The sequence below is a fragment of the Geotrypetes seraphini genome, chromosome 1, assembly GCF_902459505.1.
Source record: "Geotrypetes seraphini chromosome 1, aGeoSer1.1, whole genome shotgun sequence".
NCBI classification, from domain to species: domain Eukaryota; kingdom Metazoa; phylum Chordata; class Amphibia; order Gymnophiona; family Dermophiidae; genus Geotrypetes; species Geotrypetes seraphini.
This window is the reverse complement of record NC_047084.1, coordinates 259,867,239-259,891,334: the sequence shown is the minus strand read 5'-3', so window position 1 is coordinate 259,891,334 and position 24,096 is coordinate 259,867,239. Positions and strand designations below refer to the sequence as shown.

The window sequence follows — 24,096 nt, the reverse complement described above, 5'->3', positions numbered from 1 at the left end:
AAGGGTTATCAGATTTTCCTATTGTAAAATCCGGAACCATAGTACCACCTCCAGGCCTGCCCAGTTCTACCCAGCCCCGCCCTGTTCTATCCAAGTCACGCCCCATTCCACCCCAGCCTCGCCCCCCAGCTCTGCTCCCGCAATCTGTCCTTGTGCTCGGAGCCATGTTGAGAGGGCATCTGCACATGCACAAGTGTGATGTGATGACATCACACACATGCGTGCATGCACGTGACATCACCATTTTGGATCTGCACATATGCAGATGCTCTCCCGACACAGTCCCGAGCTGGAAGCTTTTAAAAACCCGGACAAAGTACCGGGTTTTGAAAAGCCGTCCAGAAGTATGGACATGTCATCTAAAAAGAGGACTTGTCTGGTAACCCTAGACAGGGACTCAGTGGGAGTGGGGTTTGGGTGGAAGGAGCCTCAGAAATGCGCAGTTAATGTGGGTTCACCTAATACCACTTCAATAGGTAGAATGCATTCAAGAACTTGTCTGTCTGGAAACTGCAGGGACAATTCTCAACATGCCCCTGACAGTCACTGCAAAGCCCTTGTATTTAATGCATGCTGCTTTTAGCTGTTAACCAGTGTTAGGTGCAAAACCCTAATGCTGTTTGGTAAACATGCCCCTAAATTATTACTTCACTATAAAAGAACCTGTTCTATGGTCTTGATTTGATAGCCTACACATATGATCTTGCACTTTACCATGCACTACGAGTGGTATTACAGTATTACTGGTTGACACTGAGGGGTGTAGTTACCAATGTGGGCTACCATTAAGACATGGTATTTTATCACTAACTCATGCCATTTTATACAGATCCCATTTTATGAACTGAGACCGAATTACTAATAATTGTGGTTAACAGTACAGTAAAATTGCATATCTTAACAGTAACCCATAAAGGCGTTAATTATTTAATGCAAGATATTAATTCTAACTTTGTATCTCTGGGATAAAAAAGCTTGGTAGATTAGTCTGTTTGTCTTTGGATAAAAAGATTTTTACACAGGGTCTAGTCTTATGCTACATACAAATATTTAGCCTGTATTGGGGCTGCAAAGGAGCACCGAGCAAAGGAGGAGACAATTTGGTGCCCATTTCTGTTTCTGCCTCCTTTCAATGAATAATGCTTGAATGTTTCACCCTTAAATACAGGGCCTCCCTAAACTAAGAAGGATTTACTGGATCCATCAGCCTTCATGTTCCTACAGTATCATATTACCACATTCTTAGTATGTGGGTTAGTAACTGGCATGTACAAAGAGCTTGACTAAATGCTTTAAAAGTCAAAGGATGTTGCTGCCTTTGCTATGTCAGAAGCAAAATGATGTAGTTTTATGGTTCAGTTACAGATATTTCAATGCAATAATTTATACAGCAACATTGCACATTAACACACTTAGGTCAACATACAAACAATGTTTTACATTGTCTTTGGAGATGGTAAATAGGATACATGTCATAGTCAGCTATAAATGGACTAGCTCTGAGATTGGTTCTAAGAACGCCAACCATCTGATGGTCTACCGATGAAAGGCTGATGGAGAACTAAAATACATCAGACTAAGATGGCAGCTGCCTTTGCCTTTATATTTCTGAATTACCAGTTCTGCAATGCCAGTAAAGCGCTATCAACTGGTAAATTAGACCCTTAACTTTTGGTTATGCTTTATAATATACTGGTGTAGTGAATGAGCATATTGTCTTTCAGTATTTGCTGTCTTTTGTAAATGTTAACTTGCAACCGTGGAATTGCAGGAAGTGTAACGAGATTTGGAACTTCAGTTTGCTCTGTGGAGGCAATAATCATTTTCTGTATCGAGAGAGCTGTTGTAGCCAGAAGAAGGATATAAATCTCTTTTGGAAATCTTATTCACAATGTTGAGCAGAACCTTCTTGTACTGTTGACGTAGAAGGGAATACACAAATGGATCTGACGCAGCCTTGCTGTAAGTGAGGCACTTGCTTACAATGCCCCAGGTGTAGTTTATTGTCATAAAAGGAATGAGTTCTATCAACCTGACATGAACAAAAATAAGAATGTAAAGTTTAGCAGTGCAAACAATCTAGAGGTCATATTGATTTCTATTATACATTTTTAAAATTATCTATAAGCATTCTGTCGCCAAGTTTTATAAAATACTAAATTCTTCTAAAGCAATGTTTCTCAACTCGGTCCTGAAGTACCCCCTTACCAGTCAAGTTTTCAGGATATCCACAATGAATATGCATGAAAAAGGGCATGTGAAGGGCAATTCTATAATCTAAGACGTGCATAATAATATTTTTAAAAGTTTAAAAAAACTGCCTAAATCGGCACTTGGACGATCAAAAAGACAGGTCGTCCAAGTACTGATAATCAAACAGTATTTTAGATGTATCTAAAACCAGCTTAGGCCTTTTCACTGCCTCTGTGCGCCTAGAGCAAAAAGGGGCATTTTTCAAGGAGTGGGTGGGCGGGTGTGGGCCAACCTACACTTAGTCGTCCATCAGCCATAATTGAAAAGTTTGACAGGTTGCCTGGATGGAACTTATAAGTTTTGACTTAGACCCCTCCATCCCACCAAAGGTTCCCCCCCCCACCAGGACCCCCTTAACCTCACCAGGACCCTAACCCGGCCAGCTGGAATGTGGGCCTACCCCTTCCCGGTGCATTTTGGGATGCACCGGGAAGGGGCCTAAGGGCCTGATTGGCCCAGGCGCTTAGGCACTTGGGCCAATCAGAATCAGGCCCATCTCCCAGTGCATTCTGGGATGCACTGGGAATGGCCTAAGATTTCAATTAGCCAGATCCCTTAGGCCACCCCTCTTCCTCTCCACCCCCTTCCCACTCCTCCCCCTGCCACACTCGCATGCCCACGCCCCTTCCCTGTACTTTTTTAACTTCAGCACAAGCAGCGATTAAGTTTCTGCCTACGTCGGCGTCGCCGCTTTCTCCAATGTCACTTCCGGGAGGACGTCAGAGAGCGCTTCGAAGCCGACGCAGGCAGCAACTTCATCACTGTTCACGCTGTTCAAATGCGCGCACCAACAAGTACACGTAGGACAATGGCGCCCCGTCAATTGCGCTAGTGTTAGGGTAAGGTTTAGATGAGGATTAAATCCTCATCTAACCCTTACCCTAACACTAGATACAAAGTGAATTTATTTTAAGTATAGTGGGGGGTGGGGGGCATCCCCCTCACCCTCAAAAAGAGAAAATAATATCCGGGGTACCATTGTCCTGCGCACATTTGTTGGGTCACGATTTATGCAAGAGATTGACCTTTGTGACTTTCGTGTGATTTTGTATATGAGGTTTACCATCTGGTTGTCTTTTGAATTGTACAAAGAAAAGTTAAAAAGGTAGGGTAAGGAGTGTGCGCACGGTAAGGGGAGCAGAGAAGAGAGCGGGAGAGGGGCGCTACCACCCCAGGTACCGGTCACCCTCGCTATGCCATTGCTTAGCCTTTATATTCTATATCACTTAGATGTGTCCTTAAATGATAGCACTCAGTTAATCTGCTTACGCTTCCATACAAATGAAGAAAAAGCACATATAACTTACAGTATTCTGTAAGTTAGGTGCATAGGTGGGAGCCCTAACCATGTTCTACCAACACTCCACCCACATATACATATACAGTGGTGCTTCGCATAAAGAACGCCTCGCACAGCGAACGCTGCACACAACGAACTTCATGTCATGATTCATACAACGAACTTCGTTTCACACAACGAAGTCGCCCGAGCTTCCACGATCGCTGCCGATGCATTGCATCCTTCCGCGCAGGCACTGCAGGCAGTCGTTAGTCACTGCGCTTAACGCGTTTCACATAACGAACTTTTCGCATAACAAACTTGCTCCTGGAACGAATTAAGTTCGTTGTGTGAGGCACCACTGTATACCATAATGTGCATTTTACATCCTATAGCACTTAAGCCATTATTTGTGTACTTACACATGTGAGTGCTACTTTTCTGTGCATTTGTTCAAGTACAGTGTGTAACGCTAAACACCTAAGTATAGAATTGCCCTTGCTGGGCTAAGAGCACAGAAGAGAAGGCAGTATTGTATAGTAACTAATTAAATGTAACTAGTTACTGTACTTAAGTAAAGGTTTTGTTACTTGTACTTGAAAAGAAGTACAGTACAGGATATCATTTGTTACTTTTACTTTTATTGAAGTAATAATTTCATATGTTTTCACTACTTGTACCTAGTTATATCTGACGTTTGCTGTTGAAAGTAAAAGCAGAAGCAAGATGTAAATAACAATTTCCAGAAAAGAAAATGAAACAGTAAAATCTGGAACAGAATTTTGCTATTACAGACTTCGTTATGCAAACAGTGAATCATTTCATCTTAAATTTTGTTGTTCAGTGAGTATAGCCTATGAGAACAGTGGAGTTTCCTGTTTGTTGAACTGGTTACGGCAGCCGAGCAAGAATGATGAGTTGGGTCATTTTGAAGTGGAGATAAAGCTGAAGCTGGTTGAAATTCTTGGTGAACAGATATGACTCCACCACAACAGACTGCTGGTCTGATAGAAAATTCTACATTTAGGTGACTGTCCACTAGATTGAGGGCTACGCGGCTAGAACTAACGCCAGCTCAATGCTGGCGTTAGTGTCTAGCGCACGCGGCATTGTAGCGCGTGCTATTCCACGCGTTAATGCCCTAAAGCAGCTTATTCAAAGGAGCCCTGAGTGTTTTTAGAGAGGAAGTCTGCTTGTCTGGCCCCAAGACTGAAGGACTCTCACACATCTGACATGTTTGTATCAGGTCTTGAAGATAGTCAAACAGAGTTCACCATTGGAAGAAAAATTGTTAGAACAACAGACAATGATTCCAATTTCCAACTTTGTGAAAGCCTTCTTTGTAATTGGCCAGTGCGATGATGATAATGAAGAGGAAGAGAAAGACTTTCTGCAAGTGCAGTTGATGAATGAATTAGACCTCACTGCTTCTAATGTAGATGATAATGATGATGATAAAGTATTATTCACTGTATGAAAGTCAAGTGTTTCAGAGATTCCCCTGATCAATATGTGCCGACCCAGGCAAAAGATATCAGTAATGTTGCAGCCTGATCTGATTTAAAGGAACTTTTTTAATCAGTCTACTTTCTGCCAGTGCAGTTGCTGAATGATGTTTTAGTTGTTCTGGTTTAATAATAACTCACAAGCACAGTTGCATGAGTGACAATCATTTTCAAACTTTAGTTTTACTAAAAGCAAAGTGGATTGAATTATAGAGCATAAAGTTGTTGAGATAAAAATGATAACAAATGTTGCATTCATTGTAATTACAATACTTTTACTTTTTACTCAACAGTTATTATTATTAGGCAATATTTTTTTTACCTTTACTTCAGTAATTTTTAATGTGTTTTTCACTATAATTTTACTTTTACTTAAGTATTAAAAAATTAATTTATGTTTACTTAAGTACTTTGACCAAATCCTTTGAACAGTGAGAGAAGGAAGCAATTTGAATGTGTGGAAGAGTCTCCCTGAAGAGGTGGTGGAGACAGAGACTGTGTCTGAATTCAAGAGGGCCTGGGATAGGTATATGGGATCTCTCGAAGAGAGAAAGAGATAATGGTTACTGCAGATGGGCAGACTAGATGGGCCATTTGGCCTTTATTTGGCATCATGTTTCTATGTTTCTATCTTATCTACAAAGACGAAGCATTTTCAAAAAAACTGGCAAGCTTTCTCTGGTGTACCACAAGGATCACCATTATCCCTGATCCTCTAAAACCTTTTAATGAGCTTGCTAGGTCATATCAAATTTGCCCCTTGAATGTGTATTCTCATAAGCATATAGCATTCTTCTACTCATCCCGATTAATTGTGACTCCAACATTATAACACTGATAATATCAAATGGAATAGACAAAATACAGACCTAGGCCACATCAACAAACTCAAACTAAATGTGGACAAAACCAAAGTTCTGTGGGTTCATAACACTGTACACACTTGAAAACCGCTATCCATGGAGAGATTTCTTCAAAACGCAGAACAGGAAATAAACCAAGAGAGCCAAGTTTGGACTGTAAGGTAGATGGTTCAGCTGTTGAAACCCACATTATCGGATGACAGCCTGTGATTGTGGTGAAGAACCACCAGCACAATGTCGTGAAAAAGCAGCACGCCTGCTGTCAATTTCATCATCTTTTCTCCTTGATTGACTTCAACGAAGTGATCATTATGTTGGCATAACTCTCCTCGGTTATGGTTGCCTTGTGTGGCATGAACTACAGAAGCAAAAGTCCTTCATAATCCCAGAAGACAGCTGCCATGACATTGCCTACAGATTTTTCTGTCTTGAACTTATGCTTCCATTTTGGAGTCAAGATCTCTGTGGTAGATCCAAGTCTCATCTCCAGTCATCAAATGATGAAAAAAAATTCACTTGGTCTTCATGGAGCATCTCCAAGTTCTCCTGACAGCATTGGAGCCTTCTGACATGGTGTCGGAATTCTTGGAACCCATCTTGTATTAACCTTGAACATGCCCAAATTTTCATAAATTATTTTCCAAATGGTAGGTAGGAAACAAAGGGTAGGGTTGAAGGGCCACTACTCTGACTGGAGGAGGGTCACAAGTGGTGTTCCGCAGGGCTCGGTGCTCGGGCCGCTGTTATTTAATATATTCATAAATGATCTAGAAACAGGGACGAAGTGTGAGATAATAAAATTTGCAGATGACACCAAACTATTTAGGGGAGCTCGGACTAAAGAGGACTGTGAGGAATTGCTAAGGGACTTGAACAAACTAGGGGAATGGGCGACAAAATGGCAAATGAAGTTCAACGTTGAGAAATGTAAAGTATTGCATGTGGGAAGCAGAAACCCGAAGTACAACTATACGATGGGAGGGATGTTATTGAATGAGAGTACCAAAGAGAGGGACTTGGGGGTAATGGTGGACAGGTCAATGAAGCCGATGGCACAGTGCGCAGCGGCCGCTAAGAGAGCGAATAGAATGCTAGGTATAATCAAGAAGGGTATTACAACCAGGACAAAAGAAGTTATCCTGCCGCTGTATCGGGCGATGGTGCGCCCACACCTGGAATACTGCGTCCAGTTTTGGTCGCCGTACCTTAAGAAGGATATGGCGTTACTCGAGAGAGTTCAGAGAAGAGCGACACGTCTGATAAAAGGGATGGAAAACCTTTCATACGCTGAGAGATTGGAGAAACTGGGTCTCTTTTCCCTGAAGAAGAGGAGACTTAGAGGGGATATGATAGAGACTTATAAGATCATGAGGGGCATAGAGAGAGTAGAGAGGGACAGATTCTTCAAACTTTCAAAAAATAAAAGAACAAGAGGGCATTCGGAAAAGTTGAAAGGGGACAGATTCAATACAAATGCCAGGAAGTTCTTCTTTACCCAACGTGTGGTGGACACTTGGAATGCGCTTCCAGAGGACGTTATAGGGCAGAATACAGTACTGGGATTTAAGAGAGGATTGGACATTTTCCTGCTGGAAAAGGGAATAGAAGGGTATAAATAGAGGATTACTGCTCAGGTCCTGGACCTGTTGGGCCGCCACTTGAGCGGACTGCTGGGCAAGATGGACCTCAGGTCTGACCCAGCAGAGGCATTGCTTATGTTCTTATTACCTGCTGAGATGCCTATTTCTTCAGCTATTTGGAAAACCTTAATTCATATATCTGACAAAATTAAATCCTCAACTTTTTGGCACATTTTTGTGGAAGTTGGTTCCACAGGCAGTGTGAGGGTCATCTTGAATGGACTCTATATCCTAGTGTTTCTCAACTCGGTCCTGGAATACCCCCTTGCCACTCGGGTTTTCAGGATATCCACAATGAATATGCATGAAAGAAATTTGCATATAATGGAGGCAATATATGCAAATCAAGTTTATGCATATTCATTGTGGATATCCTGAAAACCTGACTAGCAAGGGGGTACTGCTCTATGCCACTTAAACTGCTTGCTCCAAAATTTTATTTTGTAGGATAATGGTGCAGACTCACCATAAACTGCAGTCATGCATTCATGGATCTGCTTCGGCTTTTTCCCTTTTGTCAGAACAGTGCTGAACAGTGCTCCAAATCTAGCAGTTTCTTATGTGATTCGCACGATGAATCTCCCGACATCCTATCTCTTGGAATGTTAGACTCACCCTGATCCGTAACTGTGCATGAGTAACCTTGAGACATGCCACAACATGCACAGACTTGTTTCAACATGCTTGCTACTTTCTTTCATACTTAGATAGATAAATGGGTTTGGTTGCATTAGACTGGATTAAACTGATTTAAAAACGATACACACTGGGGACAATAAATCATAATTTTCTCTAATTTCTGTTCTTGGTCTTTTGATATATTAATGTCACATTTCTATTATGTTTTAATGATTGCTTTAATATTAGACTTTTTGGGGGCAAATTCTATAAGAAGCGCCCAAAAGTTAGACGCTGAAATAGGCACCGTTCAGCGAGATTCAAGTAAAATTGGGTGCTGTTTAGTGAATCACACTGAGCGGCACCTATTTTTGAGGCGCCCAATAAATAAGCTAGCTCTAGGCACAACTAAAAGTTAAGCGGCCATGCGAGCACTTAAGCACGCTTAAGAACAGCGATTCTGTAACAAGGCGCCTAACACGAAGCCACGCCCATGCCTAACATGCATAACACCTATTTATTTGAAGGCTGCCTAAATTTTTAGTGTCGCCTTGTTACAGAATCGCTCTTTCTTGATAGGCGCCTATGTTTCAATTATTGATGATTAAAAAGCTTAATTGAGCTTGTTATTCAATTTAGATAGACACTTATCTAGTTGGGCACCTCCAAAATAGGAGCCTGTTACAGAATTTGGGCCTTTGTGGATGCACTCAAATTCTACAGATTCAGCGGCAGATTTTTTGTGTGTAGTTTATGAAGCATGTAGTTGACATACAAATTTCTATGAAGCACATTTCAGAAAAATCAAGCACCCAGCTGAGAACTATGTGGTCATATGGAAACAAAAGGTCACAGACAGTGAGCACAGAATGGCTCTCAATTCCCATCTGTTAAACTTCAACTAAATAGACAAGTAGGATTCTAATTATATTATTAATACTCCATACAACACTTTCCAAGGTAGAGAAAGAAATAAAACAGCAACTTCCTACTCAAACAATATCAGTGACTTTTCTTCTATTATATAATATGCTGAACAAAGGTCAGGTGTTAACTTATTTGATATTTAATAATGTCATGTTTAATAAAAACACCATTCTAATGAATCAACATATAAACTCGATTAATTTAGGGCAAAAAGTATATTTGTTACACTCATGCGAATCTTAGCAGAAAATGTCACTTTTCCTAGCAGAATATAGGAAAAATCATGAATCCGGTATTTCCTAGAAACCTGTTAACTTTTAAAAGTTTTCATGTATAGAAAACTAAAGTCTTGATACTTTCTTACAAAATTAACTCTCCTCCTAATATCAACAACCCTTGTGTCTTTGTTACTAATACTAATCTATATATATAAAATCGGAGGTATGTATGTATGTATGTGTGTGTGTGTGTGTATGTGCCGCGATCACGCAAAAATGGCTTGACCGATTTGAACGAAACTTGGTATGCAGATCCCTCACTACCTGGGGTGATATGTTCTGGGGGTCTCGCGGCCCACCTGCACACGTGGGCGGAGCTACAAACAGAACATCAGATTTCACCCATTCATGTCAATGGAAAAAATGTAACAAGCTGCCATTCTCACTGTAATTCAAAAACGGCTTGACCGATTTGAACGAAACTTGGTATGCAGATCCCTCACTACCTGGGGTGATATGTTCTGGGGGTCTCGCGGCCCACCTGTACACGTGGGCGGAGCTACAAACAGAACATCAGATTTCACCCATTCATGTCAATGGAAAAAATGTAAAACGCTGCCATTCTCACTGTAATTCAAAAACGGCTTGACCGATTTGAACGAAACTTGGTATGCAGATCCCTCACTACCTGGGGTGATATGTTCTGGGGGTCTCGCGGCCCACCTGCACACGTGGGCGGAGCTACAAACAGAAAATCAGATTTCACCCATTCATGTCAATGGAAAAAATGTAAAACGCTGCCATTCTCACTGTAATTCAAAAACGGCTTGACCGATTTGAACGAAACTTGGTATGCAGATCCCTCACTACATGGGGTGATATGTTCTGGGGGTCTCGTGGCCCACCTGCACACGTGGGCGGAGCTACAAACAGAAAATCGGATTTCACCCATTCATGTCAATGGAAAAAATGTAAAAAGCTGCCATTCTCACAGTAATTCACAAACGGCTTGACCGATTTGAACGAAACTTGGTATGCTGATCCCTCACTACCTGGGGTGATATGTTCTGGGGGTCTCGCGGCCCACAACTCTATGTTGCTTGCTCAAGGGTGGGTTCACCCAAGAATTTATATGTTCTTGCTCCAGGAGGTGAAAGTAAAATTGTTGTTTATAATCACGTTTTGCGTTAGTTGTATTGTATTCATTTTGTCAAATATTTCACATTATAATTTGAATATTGTACTTTTTATTAAGCTGTAAAAAAATAATTTCATTCACCACTATAAAGTATCTTTATTTGAATCCATTTACAGTGTTATTGCTATAATTAAATACCCATGCAACGCCGGGGCATCAACTAGTCACTTATATAGCGCTAAAAGGTGTACACACCACTGCACATTTTGACATTTATAGACGGTCCTTGCTCAGAAGACCTTACAGTCTAATTTGGACAGACAGACATGACATATATGGTTGGAGATGCAGAACCCAAGGTGGAAATTAATGTGCCATATTTATTTATTCAATTTTCTATACCGTTCTCCCAGGGGAGCTCAGAACGGTTTGCATGAATTTATTCAGGTACTCAAGCGTTTTTCCCTATCTGTCCCAGCAGACTCACAATCTATCTAATGTACCTGGGGCAAATGGGGGGGATTAAGTGACTTGCCCAGGGTCACAAGGAGGAGTGTGGGTTTGAAAAGACTTTGGGCATAGGATTGGAAAAAAAACCAGGGTGCAGTTTTGTTCTATTGCACATCAAGAAATTGTTAACATTTTATACCATTTTTAATAAGCTACAGTAATTAACAATATTAACAATCTATATGCCTTTGTTCCTCTAGTCCCACCCTGTCAGCTAGGGCCTAAGAATGACACGGACCTCTGTGTCCCCAGTGGGTCACTTGACTCGGTAGACAACAACTCATTGAGCTTTGTGACTTAGACCCACTCAACACCTGCTGATCAAGCAGACCCAATAGTTCATTTCCTGCCACAGAACTACAAGGCACTTGTGGGTTCCGCCCTCCCCTCCCCCCCCCACACACAAACAAAAGCTATGGCCTCGAAACCATAAGAAGCTACCCATACCTCTAACAGAATTCTGAAATCGTCCAACAATACGTCCAAACCTATGTCAGATAATTATACATGATCTCTTGTGTAGACGCCTTGACAAGTTAAGTCCACCCAGTCCTGTTGAATTTGAAAACCACCCCGGGCTGTCAACCACAGTCCCAACTGTCTATATTAATTTATAATAACCCTCTTGCCCATTTCCTGGTCATGAAATGTTGAGGCCTCAAAATTATATCCAACCATACAATCCACGTGTTCGGGTACCATCCAGTGTTAAGCCTCATATCATCCTTTGTGGTGTCAATGAATGACTTTACTGTCATTGAATTGATGTCATTTCCCCAAAATGCAAAATAAGGAGATCAGGATGATGCAGTTTGTCTCGTTAGTAGTAAAGCAAAGGGAGCAGTTGAGACCAGCACATGCCGCATTCTCCCAGCCAGGAAATCCGGACACTGAGCTGTGCTAACCCAAGAATGAATGAATAATTTTTTGATGGTATTAGTGAGTATAGCATTTATTAATTGCAACCCAAGATGTAGGCCATCTGGATAATGGACCACTCAGTGACCTGCCCAGTGGACATAGAAGTACTAGATCTGCTGCATCTGCAAAAAAGAAAAATTGAATGTACACGTCCAATCAGGACCCTATGTATACTGTGATTGGAAACGGCATGCTTGCATGCCAATCAACCAGAGCAACAGGCTCCAAACAGCAACAGCAATAGTATGCAGCCAGGTGTCAGAAAACGGGAAAAATTGGCCCCGCGGCAGACCCTGATCAAAGCCACTTATTCCTGTCAGAAGATCCGACTGTTAAAGTCTGATCCAAGGGTGAACTTAGTATTGAGGTCACACAAAACCCTTGTAAGCTACAGAGGACCATCGCTTTGAAATATGATTAAGCGATTTATCAAATTTTAAATAAAACTTGAAACTTGACCATATTCCCAGCCTTTTTAAGGCCTTATCTAGCTCCGCCTCTGAAGCACTCATCGCTGCACCAATACAAAAGGAGTGAGTGCCAAAGAAGGTTGGATTCTCCCCTATAACAGACAATGCTTTTCTCTGGACAGCTAGCATTTGGTACTGCATAAGACAGGCACAATTCTCATACACTAATAGTGAGAGTCCATCAACCAGCCAAGATGCTAGGTATCTGAGTACAGCTGAAAATGGACAGGTTGTTACTTGGTGCATGAGAATGGTGCCTCCATAGCAAGACTTTCTGAGCCTGTCCAAACTGATTGGTTTTAGAACGCACCATCTGTACATGCATAATCTCCCTTCAGAGTTGCTGCTCATAGAAACATAGAAAGATGATGGCAGAAAAGGGCTATAGCCCATCAAGTCTGCCTACTCTTCTGACCCACCCCATTAAGTTTGAGTGCTAATGACCTAGTTCCTTAACTCTACCCTCGTAGGGATCCCATGTGGATGTCCCATTTATTCTTAAAGTCAAGCACGCTGGTGGCCTTGATCACCTGCATTAGAAGCTTGCATTGATCACCAGCTCATTTGCAGTGCCCCCAAAAATGCCAGTACAAAAGTGGTCTTAAATAATTGTACTCAAAAGGAGAGTAAACTACTGAAGGTAGGATTTTTATCTTTTTTTTCTTCCAGCCTGTTTTGTGTAATTGGCAAACTCTTATTGGAGGATACAGGGACAGCCCATCCCCAAGCAGCAAACATCCTATGGATGAGGAATCCTCATAAAGGGTTTCCCCAGCTGAAGGCTCTACAGAAAAAATTGAGCACCACAGCTAGCCCCATGACCATGCACTTTCAAGATCCAAGGCATCTGGCATGCAGAATATCGGGCTAGCCAGTCATCTTTTACAGGCCCAGACTCCCACCCCAAATTCCCCAGAAAATGTTGAAGTTTTGAGTACCCTGACACATAAGGTGACCAGGTAGAACACAAGACGGAAACCTACATAGACTTATGGAGTCATCCCCAGATTCCACAGAAGTTCTGGCAACAGGATTCCTTCTTCGTGGGCCTCTGGAGCAAGCCACCAGAGCTGAACAAATTTAAAATAAGACAAAGCATCAGCAATCCTAAGGCTACTGGGCCTATTCCGGTTGGCCCAGGCACCTCAGGCCCCACCTGTGGGCGGGGTTTGAGCCACCTGGGCCAATCAGGCCTTAAGGCCAGCCATTCCGGGGATGGATGGTCTGTTGGATGGACGGGCTTGGCACCCGTCTGTCTGACCAACGATTTTCAGGTAGGGGGAGGGAGGGCTGATCAGGGGTTCGGGGGGGGCAGTGGTCGGGGGGGTTGCGTCGAAGGCAGGAGGGCCTGGGATCCCTCCTGCCTGGATTGTTGTAGGGGGAGGGATTCTGTAACCAGTGTTGTTTTTGACAGACACCGGTTACAGAATCCAGCTTTTAGGCGAAGGACTGGCTCCTCTTTCGCCTAAAAGCTCTTGTTTTGGGTGTATGGGAGTTAGGCGTTTTTTAGGTTGATTATATTTTGTTAGTGTAGACGTAGTGGTGGTGTGGGCATTTAAACAGCTGAACGTAGAGGCAGGCCATTATAAAAAAAAACAAAAAACTCCTTTAGGACGTTTTTTTGATAATGGACATTTTCCCTGCTTCTACTTTCAACATTTAAGGCCTTAGGCCAAAAGGGGACTTAGACGTTTTTTTTATTATGCCCCTCTTAGTGTCCAGCTTTTGCATCTGTAATTGACCACTGAGAAAATGAGTGCATGGACAAATCTGATCTTAGTTCGGAGTGTTATTTCCTTGTCTCTGAATACTTTGTTGAGAGGCTTCACCAGAGAGTGACCAAGTGCTATTCTGCAGATTATTTCTTCCCTGCTATTTGCTTCTTTGTGTACAAAAGAGTCCAAAAAATTGAAATCCTTTACATTAAATGACTGAAGGAAAGACAACCACATATGGAAATCAGCCTTCACATTGAAAGACACCCAAAGAAAGTGATGTGACTAGTTGTGGCTAGTTGTGGAGAATGGCAGCCTCCTATAAAAGGCTTTTCCCGTAGGGATAACTCTACAAGAAAAATTCAGCAATCTTAATAAAGATTGTACCAAGCACAAGGTAGATTTCTTGGATGACAGGACAGAGTTAATAAGCTCTACTTGTTGTGTGATCTTAGGCTAAGTGAATCTAGTTATTATGTTAAGGGATCTGATCTCGATTCCTAGAAAGGTAGGGATGGTCACTGGACATTCTGTTTTGTTATGACCTAGTGGTACTACGAATTCATCTGCCACTTCCTGGAAAGATTGCAACAAGACTCCACATTTATCTGTATGAGCCATATGATAAACAGAAAGTCATCCAACTAATGCACTAGGGAATTACAACCTGATGTCCTCTCAGTCACTCACAAGAAAAAAGTGCTACACATTTCAAAGTATGCATATGAGATTGAACATCCCATTAGCAGACACTTATCAAAGTAATACTTACCTTCAAACTGAAAACACAAAAGTGGGAAAGAGTCTGAATGCAGATTCAATATCCAGTTTTGCCAACAGAGCCCCTCTGCCCTCTCGCACCAGGAGACAGAGTGCGCAATTGAAAAGGAATACTGAACCATGCATAGACCTTTTGGAATACCGTTATTCACTGACTGGTCGAGCAGGCAAGATAAATTATAGATTAGCCTGAACTTCCTCGGCTCTTTCTTCAGAATGACTGCTAGTAGCAATAATATCATAGCAGTAATGATTTGCCATCAATTCTTGTATGGAACCATACCTGAATTGTTCAAGAACAACATGTCTAATTATTTACCAAATAGATCATTACGTTCTGAGAACTTAGCTCTACTGAAAACAAATACTAACCCGAAGCACGTGGAGACTGTTAAAATGACCTTCTGTTGTGCAGGAGTTAAAATATGGAACTCCTTTGTGGGTCAAATATGAAATTGCTGTGATAAGGGTAGTTTTAGAAAACTACTTAAGACGCAATTGTTTGTAGATGCCTTTTTCTAGCCAATACTTTTTTTAATGTTGCTGATTGCACAATTGCTCAAGACTCTTTGTATAAGCCTTTGGTTTTATTTTATGGATATATTTCCTGAGGATTATTTATTTAATTTTGTTTAATTTATGTTTAATTTATTTAATTATATTTATTTAATTATGTTTTTTATAATTGTATGCACGTAAATCATGTAAACCGTTTAGTTTTAAACGGAATAGAAATTTTAAAAATAAATAAATAAATAGCTGTAAGTGATCTTGTCCTGAAAGGGCCTGCTATCTTGCCTAAAACAATCTCCTTCTGTAACATGCTACATACTGCCTGCTGCAATTGACTCATGGATGGTGCATTCATTATATCGAATGTTACCCTGAAAAGGATTCACAAATCCCACACTAAAACCTGCCTTTAAAGTCACGGTCGCAACTCTATCTTTATAAATATCTAACCATGGACGCATTGCCTCTAAATGGACTGGCATATGCATGCTGGCTAGTGACTTTTTTAGTGAACTTTGAGGTGGCATGACTCTGCCCGCTTGAAGAGCATGTGCAATGAAATTTACAATCTAGGAAAGGGCAGGATGTCTTATTGAACCTCCAACATACATCCTGACTCTGTCCAGGGTTGCCAGAGCCTGCATTTGCTGTAGGCCTAAAGGACTAAGTATTGTTCTGCCCACCCCTGTCCTACTTTGCTAACACAATTGTGAAGCTATAGTCAACTTAGGAGCTATATGGGTAAGCCATAAGGTCATATCCTGTATACCCCAGGACATGTGCTGGTTTTCCTCCATTTTGTCCCTGAAATCTTTGTCACAGTTGAGCCATGCCCTGCCTCCAAAGTGCTGACTCCATGTAAGTGATTTGCGCTGACCCCAAATGTTCACCAGGTGCAGAAATGACTAAACCCAATTGATAATGATACATGAAACCTGCTTGGGCCCATCCCACTTCTTATCCTTTTTGGATCTTTTTCTGCCCTTCTTGCTGACTCTTCCCTTCGTTAATTTAAAGATGCTGATACACATTCTTTTTCTAATCTTTTTACAGAACCTGTTTGGCACCAGTTTGTTTTTGTGGGGGTTTTTTTCTTTACCATTCTCCCAGGGGAGCTCAGAATGGTTTACATGAATTTATTCAGATATTCAAGCATTTTTTTCCCTGTTTGGCCCAGTGGGCTCACAATCTATCTAAAGTACCTGGGGCAATGTGGGGATTAATTGACTTGCCCAGGGTCACAAAGAGCAGTGTGGGATTGAACCCACAACCCCAAGGTGCTGAGGCTATAGCTTTAACCACTGTGCCGCATCCTCGCCCAGTTCCCATGGCTCCTGCAATGTCACCAAGGTAGGTGCATTCTTGCTCCACCCACCTACCTGGCATCCCTCCCTAACAGCATCAGCCCTACCACCCATGAATTTTGAGGAATTAGAGGAATAAGAAGAGGAGGATAAACAATTGCTTGCTATGCTCCTCCTCTTCCTTTTCCAGCCAGACCCCTTGTATTTATTTATTTATTCAATTTCCTATACTTTTCTCCCAGGTGAGCTCAGAATAGTTTACATGAATTTATTCAGGTACTCAAGCATTTTTCCCTGTCTGTCCTGGTGGGCTCACAATCTATCTAATGTACCTGGGGCAATGGGGGGGGGGATTAAGTGACTTGCCCAGGGTCACAAGGAGCAGCGTGGGATGCTGTGGCTTTAACCACTGCACCATACTCTCCCCTCTGTTCCCCACTGCCTGCATTACCAGTTGCAGCATGGCCCCTTTGTACTGAAACGCAGCCTCTGCAGAAGTAGTGTCACCCTCTGCAACTGCCATCATGATGTCTTCCTGTACTCATGATTTGGTTGTTTCCACTGCCTCCAGAACCAGATACTCAGCAACTCTGCTCGCAAAAGCTGCCAGTCTGGGTTGCTGTCTGTGAAGCACGATACGGTAAAACAAATATCCTATGCCTCCTTACACATGACTCTTTAGTCAGTCCACAGCCTTTCATTTGGAGAGACAAAACAGAAGTGACAGCAGCAACCAAACCAGGAACATCGGGCAACAGCCCAGGAAGCATGCACCAGTGCCTGCTGCTAGAAGTGTCTGACATAGGCACCTCTGACCCATAGTCCTTGCTGCCCATGCTGACCCAAAGGGGAAAAAACTGAGGAAAACAGGCAGCAGGATGCCAGATTGGTGGTAGTGGTGGTGGGGGTTTCCATCCTGCCCCCCCAAGGTCCACCCTGCCAATAGCCCCAAGCATTCTGGATGCTATCCTATAGATCAGAACCCCCAGGGCTAGAAAAACCCTAGGTTTGGCAAACTTGATCTATCAGCAGCAGACTTGCTCTGCTGGATCTCCCCAATTGGAAGCCTGTTCCCCCCACACCCACACACACCAACTCCTGTATCACTGCTAGGACCTGAGCTGGACTGCCCTTGGAAACCCAATTGATCCCTGACCTTAAGGGATCTGCTATTCACCGCAGTGCCTGTACCTCGCTTCAGGCTCTCTCCCTTGCTCAGGGCTGAGCTTTTCATTGAAAGAATCTTCAGCAATGATAGAGAGCTCTTCAAGACCATCTTCGGCAGATGCACTAACTGAGGAGTCATCTGACACATGATAGCTGTCTGCAGCGATGAGCATGCCAGCACCGAAGATAGGAATCAAACCTGCAACCAGCCTGTTCCTTCTTTGCTCAGTAGCAACTGCTCTAATCACTAGTCTATATCTCCTGTTGTTCTAGTCTATATCTCCTACAGTGTAAAGAGCTTTTAAAACAATTTGGACTGTAGAAGAAAAAGCCACCTCTGAGGAGCAGGAAGGCCCTGTGATTCAGAGGCTTGTTTCTTAAATATCCTCCCCCTTTCTAAGTGATTTCTCCAATCACATCCTTGGATCACCATGGGAAGTATTGACTCAAACCATGCTTCCAGCAGGAATGGTCCACTCCTCTCTGTCTCTTCCCCCTCTAACCCCCCCCCCCCACACACACACATACATACACATAGATTCTAGAACCTTCGGCCCCTACCATCTTTACAATTGAGTCCTACCAGCCGTCCATCCGCTGGTTAAAGTTTACCCATCAAGACAAGCTCTTGGGCATTTTATTACTAGACCAAAAGCACATATGTTATCAAAGGTGAGTTTTGAAGTCACACTGTACCTCTTTATCCATATCTAAATTAAACATGCAGTGCATAGAAATAAACAAATAGAAAAGCAGGCTATCACTGTTATGTTTGTCTTGGTGGCGTCTGCAAAGTGAAAGTTTCTCGAAGTCACTGCAAGATTCCGAATTTGATATATAAAATACGTTGCACCGCTCATAGCTGTTCTGCTAGAACTGCGTGTATATAAGACATGCAAAAATGCCACATTAAAGACCCTGTAACAGATTTGTTTATCTGAGTTTCTCCCAAATAATTTTACCATCAGCTTATCTGGATGCACTCTTGAGTGCTGGTGGGGTAGTACAGTGATTCCCAACCCTGTCCTGGAGGAACACCAGGCCAATCGGGTTTTCAGGCTAGCCCTAATGAATATGCATGAGAGAGCTTTGCATATGATGGAAGTGATAGGCATGCAAATTTGCTTCATGCATATTCATTAGGGCTAGCCTGAAAACCCAATTGGCCTGGTGTTCCTCCAGGACAGGGTTGGGAACCACTGGGGTAGTAGACAGTTTTTCCACTCAACATGATAGATAACATTAAAACACAAAGTAATGGCTGTCATGATGGATCCTGGTAACAGCAACTTCCATACTAACCTCGTGATAATATAAGGAGCAAAGCAGACCACAAAAGATCCTATAAAAATACTAATTTTCTTTGTAGCTCGCTGCCGTCTCCTTTTTTGTTCACTGAGGCAACGCTGCTTCACACTAAAAAGTGAAATAACATTACCATAAGGAAAAGTACGATTAAGGTACAGTTGTATTCATCATTTAAGGATAGCCTGTGACAATATAAGCTGATCAAAATATAGTATGTGTCCAATTCTTCAGTTGTCATATAGTTCTAGCACGAAGTAGCAACATTAATACTGTATAGGCATCTTGCTTGTATTGCTAATATTATGACTAAATCAATAATATTTTCCATATAGCTTTATTGCAAAATAAGTGAAAAGGGATGAAAACCTGTTTCTATTCCACTAGGGCAGATACTATATTTAATATGTGGGTTATTCAAAAAGCAATCAGATGTTATTCAAATACATTTCCAATTCACATGCTTTCTATAAAAAGGGTACAGAAAGATAGCTTTATTTTAAAAGTGCAGTTTTTGAAATCTAAAAGAAAATGGTGCCCAATTAAGGATACTAAGTACTTCTGGAATGTTAATATATCAGGGATACATACCATAGCTCATTCTGCTCTAGGGATTTCATTTGCTATATAAATAGTAGGCAACGTCAAACTGGAAACATGAATAAATTAAAAATAACATTTACCTGGGATGGATATCAACCAGCAAAACTAATGTTTGCATTGTAATGATATCTATTCTCCTGCAGTGGAATCGTGCTACCTTTAAAACCTTTAAATAGGTGAAACATAATATAACCAGGGAGAGCATGAAACTGGCTGCATGAAAAACGATGGTAAACACTGTATATTTTCTCCTCTCGGATTCTTCTTTCAGATGTAAAGTACAAGAAGCATAGATGTTGCTGTAATCAATCCAAGATAAAAACAAAGAGACCATGGGGAAGGTAAGGGAATGAATCCATGAGTAGCCCACCATAATCACAGCATCCTTATACCTCATCTTGCTGGTGTAACTTAATGGAAACACGACGGCAATCCATTTATCTATACTAAGAGCAGCCATGCTTAGCATGGCGTTAGAAGTCAAAAAAGTTTCCAAGAAGCCCACGGCTTTGCAAATGCAGTCACCGAAGGGCTGCTGATTTTTCAGGATTCCCAGTAAGGTAGAAGGCATGTTTAAGACAGTCAGTAGCAGGTTGCAAAGAGATAAGTTCACCAGAAATATCCCAGGGACCTGTTTGCGAAGCTCGGTACTGTAAACGAAGCATAGCAACACTAATAAGTTCGACAACAGGGAGACGACAAGCACCAGGACCAGAAAAATCGTCAACAGAACTTCTGCCAAGTCCATTTCTTAACAGGTAGCCATCAGCCCCTCGATCACAGCGCTGCGTGTGTGAAAGCGTGAGGAGAAATGGAACTAGGCAGCTCACCTGTGTGCCTGATGTGGTACCTGAACCAAATTTGCATTCTTTCCTCTCGCAGGTGTTGGGAAATGGCAAGCCTTTAGAGCAGCAAGAAAGCTGCTATCCAAGGTTCTGCAACTCCAATCGCCGTTCCATCCCCTTTCCGACATATCAGCTCGTGAGTGGACGCATGGAGCAGCTTCGGAATGCAGTTATCTTTGTTTACCTTGGGTTACATTTTTCTCCTCTGAGCCATTGCAGACGGTGCACTTAATCATGCCCGAGTGATACGTGTACTCAGCTGCTCTCTATCTCCCTGTGTCTACGGCAGATTGCACTGAGCTTCTCAGTCGCTGAAATACACCTTCAGCATATTCAGCTGCCAGGACTCATGCGCAGAAACAGCCTGAACACTAGAGCCATGAAAAGAACTCACTCTCTTATTGAACCCTTGGCATTTAAATTAGGACTCTATCCTAATTAAGATGCCAGACTGAAAGCTTGAACACTGAGCTCAGTCCATGTGTGACCAATTAAGGTAATAAGAGCCTAGAACTCACTCAAGGCCTAATTCAATATTACTTTAGCTGAGGACTCGTATCTCCATTTCCCTTTGAGTTATTTTATTATGCATATTGTCTTGGCAGCTCAATTCTTCCGCTTTGAATAGATTCTAGCTGAGTTTGTGTCACCAGGGTTTGTGGAGAAGAGTGGAAAAAAAAGAGAGGCTGTTTCCTGAGATATCTGCTTAATCCAGTTCGGGACCAAGGGTGTGTGTGGGGGGGGGGGGACTAGAGAGTTGGAGAGCAAAAGAAAAGTGACCTCTATGGAATCATACTGCTCTTGTTAGTGGGTTCTTTTCTAAGATTTGTTTTGTCACATCACTTCTGCCTTCGGTTGCTGGCTGTTTTTTTTTGGAGTGCGATGGGTTGCTCTTAAGATATAGGGTGGGATTTCACTCTCTTTTATTCCTGTCAATTTGGCTGTGATGCCTGGTTTTACAAGAATGTTTTGTGAAGGGGGAGAGGGCGTTTGCTTTTTTTTCCCACTGTCAGAGTGGGTTTAAAGGTTTGGAGTTTAAAGAGCTTTGCTTTTACAGATCTGTGTAGAAGATAGCACCCGGAACTACTGTTCTGTCATTCAGGTTTGCTTTTAAACAAAGTGAAAACATGTCAATATGTTTATAATCAATATAAAATGTTTATACAGTTATATGTTCATGTTTATTAAACCGATCAAAGCAGTTTACAATAAATTAAATCAATGAAAAGCAGCAAGGAACTATAATTAAAAAACAAGCTAGAAGAGTAATCAAGGAAATCTGGAGAAAGGAAATCTGGAGAAAAAAAGAAGAAACAAATCAGTTTGCCCAAAACAGTTTATTAAAAGAGAAAGGCCAAACAAACAGAGCAGGTGATGATACAGTATACAGGGGAAAAAAAACCCAAAACCCCAAAAACAAACAACAAACCACCTGAATAGAGATATAATTGTGTGCAAATCCCAAATAATTATATTAAACTGATCGGTTGCTGTAGTGTCAAGATTTTCATCCAAAGATATGTCACAGTATGAGGACCTTTCAGAGCGCAAAAATGCAGATTTGAGGCTTTCTGTAAGCATTAGCTGAAACTGATTTCAAATTAGAAACTATTCTGTTAGAGAAATTTATGCCAACAGATATTCAGTGAGGGATTTGAAAGAAAAACAAAGGAAAGCTGTTCCTCATTTGAAATTATTATTGTCAAATGCATTGATGGGAAGAAGTACAAAAGAACTGGTGTGGCACATTGGACCTTGACGAGTTTGATCTAATTCTGATAAGTCTGTGGAATTATCTCCCAGTTTTGGCTTACCGTCTGAAAGTAAGCCTATTCTCCTAGGCAGAGTCTGCAAGTGTCCCACCTATTGATCCCAGTAGACAGGATAAGCGCAATTTTAGGGGGCAAGCCCCTTGTCCTACAACTTTCTTGGCCACTAATGTTCCACTGAGACTAAGGAGGAACATTTGGAAAGGCAAAGTCATTGGATATTTTCACTACTAGATAGGAATGAGGATTTTTCAGAAAGGAGGAGGGATGAAGTAAATAAAGATTAAGACAAGAAAAAGAAGCATAAGGTTGCAAAATCTATTCACAAATGAATTTTAGTGAGGTTGTCAGACTTATTTCATGGTCTCATGAGGTACTCTGATATAATAATTAGGGCACAGAGAAAAGGTGGCAGGTGAGATTAGCTTGCTTAGGTGAGCAATTATGGAACAAATCGATTAAGAACAAATCGAGTCCTTGGAAATTTAAAGTTATTTTTTCATGATTGAAACTATGATCCCCTTGTAGAACCTTGTCCTTTCTGCCTGCTTTGACCGAATAAGACTCCTTAACAGGTAGTAATTCCAAGTCACCAGGCAAACAGGGAGTTTGCAAAGGCAGAATGTAAGGCAATGAAGAAGACCTTCCTGTCGATTTTGATACAGGTGTAAAAGTTTTGGAGAAAGCAATCCTGCATTCTGATGCCAATCCCAGTCAAGGTAATCCAGGAAAGGGATCGTTGCCTCAACCAATGCCTCTCTACATTGTTGGAGAAAACACTTTCACTCATTAATGTTGAGACAATGGAAGCAAGATTAACTGTTTATTGCATTGGATAAACACTATGAGGCTCATTTTCAAAATAGAAAAATGTCCAAAAAGTGGCTTAAAGGTGCGGATGAGCGTTCTTTCTCCAAACCCTTCCAATTTGGTGTTTTCAATACCTATTTTCAAGGCGGATTTCTAGGTCATTTGTCAGTAGTTCATCCAAACCACAAGGAGGTGTGTTGGAGGTGTGATTTGGGCAGGACTAGGATAGGCTTATGACTTAGATGTTTTTCTTTCATAATCAAACATTTAAGAACATGAGAATAGCCTTACTGGATCAGACCAATGATCCATGTAACCCAGTAGCCTGTTATCACAGTGGCCAATCCAGGTCACTAGTACCTAGCAAAACCCCCAAAAGTAGCAACATTCCCTGCTACCGACCTCAGTAGCCCATCCTCATGGTGGCCAATCCAGGACATTTGAGGCTAGATCTCTTTTAATAACAAATAAGTGCAAAAAAAGGTGTGCAATCTGACCAAATGACCACTGGAGGGATGAAGGAATTCCCACCCACCCTCACCCAATAGTCAATGACCCCCCCCTCCCACCCCCAAATATGTGAATTAAACAGTTCATATCTGCCTGTATGATAGCTTCAGGAGGTATGGGCAGTCCTATTAGTGCAGCAAGCAGGTCTGTGGAGTAGCCTGGCGATCAGTGCAGTGGACACCAGAGAAGGGGACCCAGACTCACACTCCACTCTAATTACTATACTTGTCGTAGAAAGTGTGAGGGAATTGCAAGTAGATTTTGTTGCAATGATAGGAGTACTCTAGAAGTTGTGTGGGGAGCTAACAGCCTATCACATATCCAATAAAGAAGAGGTTGATCTAAATATACATCTCAATATGCTAGTCAAACCACAGAAGTAGGTATACAGGAAACAAAAGACATATACAAAATCATACCCCTAAATAAGGAA

The 24,096-nt window shown here is 41.8% G+C and overlaps 1 protein-coding gene across 1 annotated transcript; it reads right to left on the bottom strand.

Annotated features, from left to right (window-relative positions):
• Nucleotides 1-461: 461 nt before the first annotated feature.
• Nucleotides 462-20,597, bottom strand: GPR78 (G protein-coupled receptor 78). Its single transcript, XM_033950182.1, has 3 exons — nucleotides 19,810-20,597; nucleotides 19,124-19,237; nucleotides 462-2,032 (listed from the first exon to the last, which is right to left on the bottom strand). The coding sequence occupies exons 1-3, from the start codon at nucleotides 20,475-20,477 to the stop codon at nucleotides 1,795-1,797; spliced, it is 1,020 nt and encodes a 339-aa protein (XP_033806073.1). The 5' UTR covers nucleotides 20,478-20,597; the 3' UTR covers nucleotides 462-1,794.
• Between the last annotated feature and the right edge of the window lie 3,499 nt (nucleotides 20,598-24,096).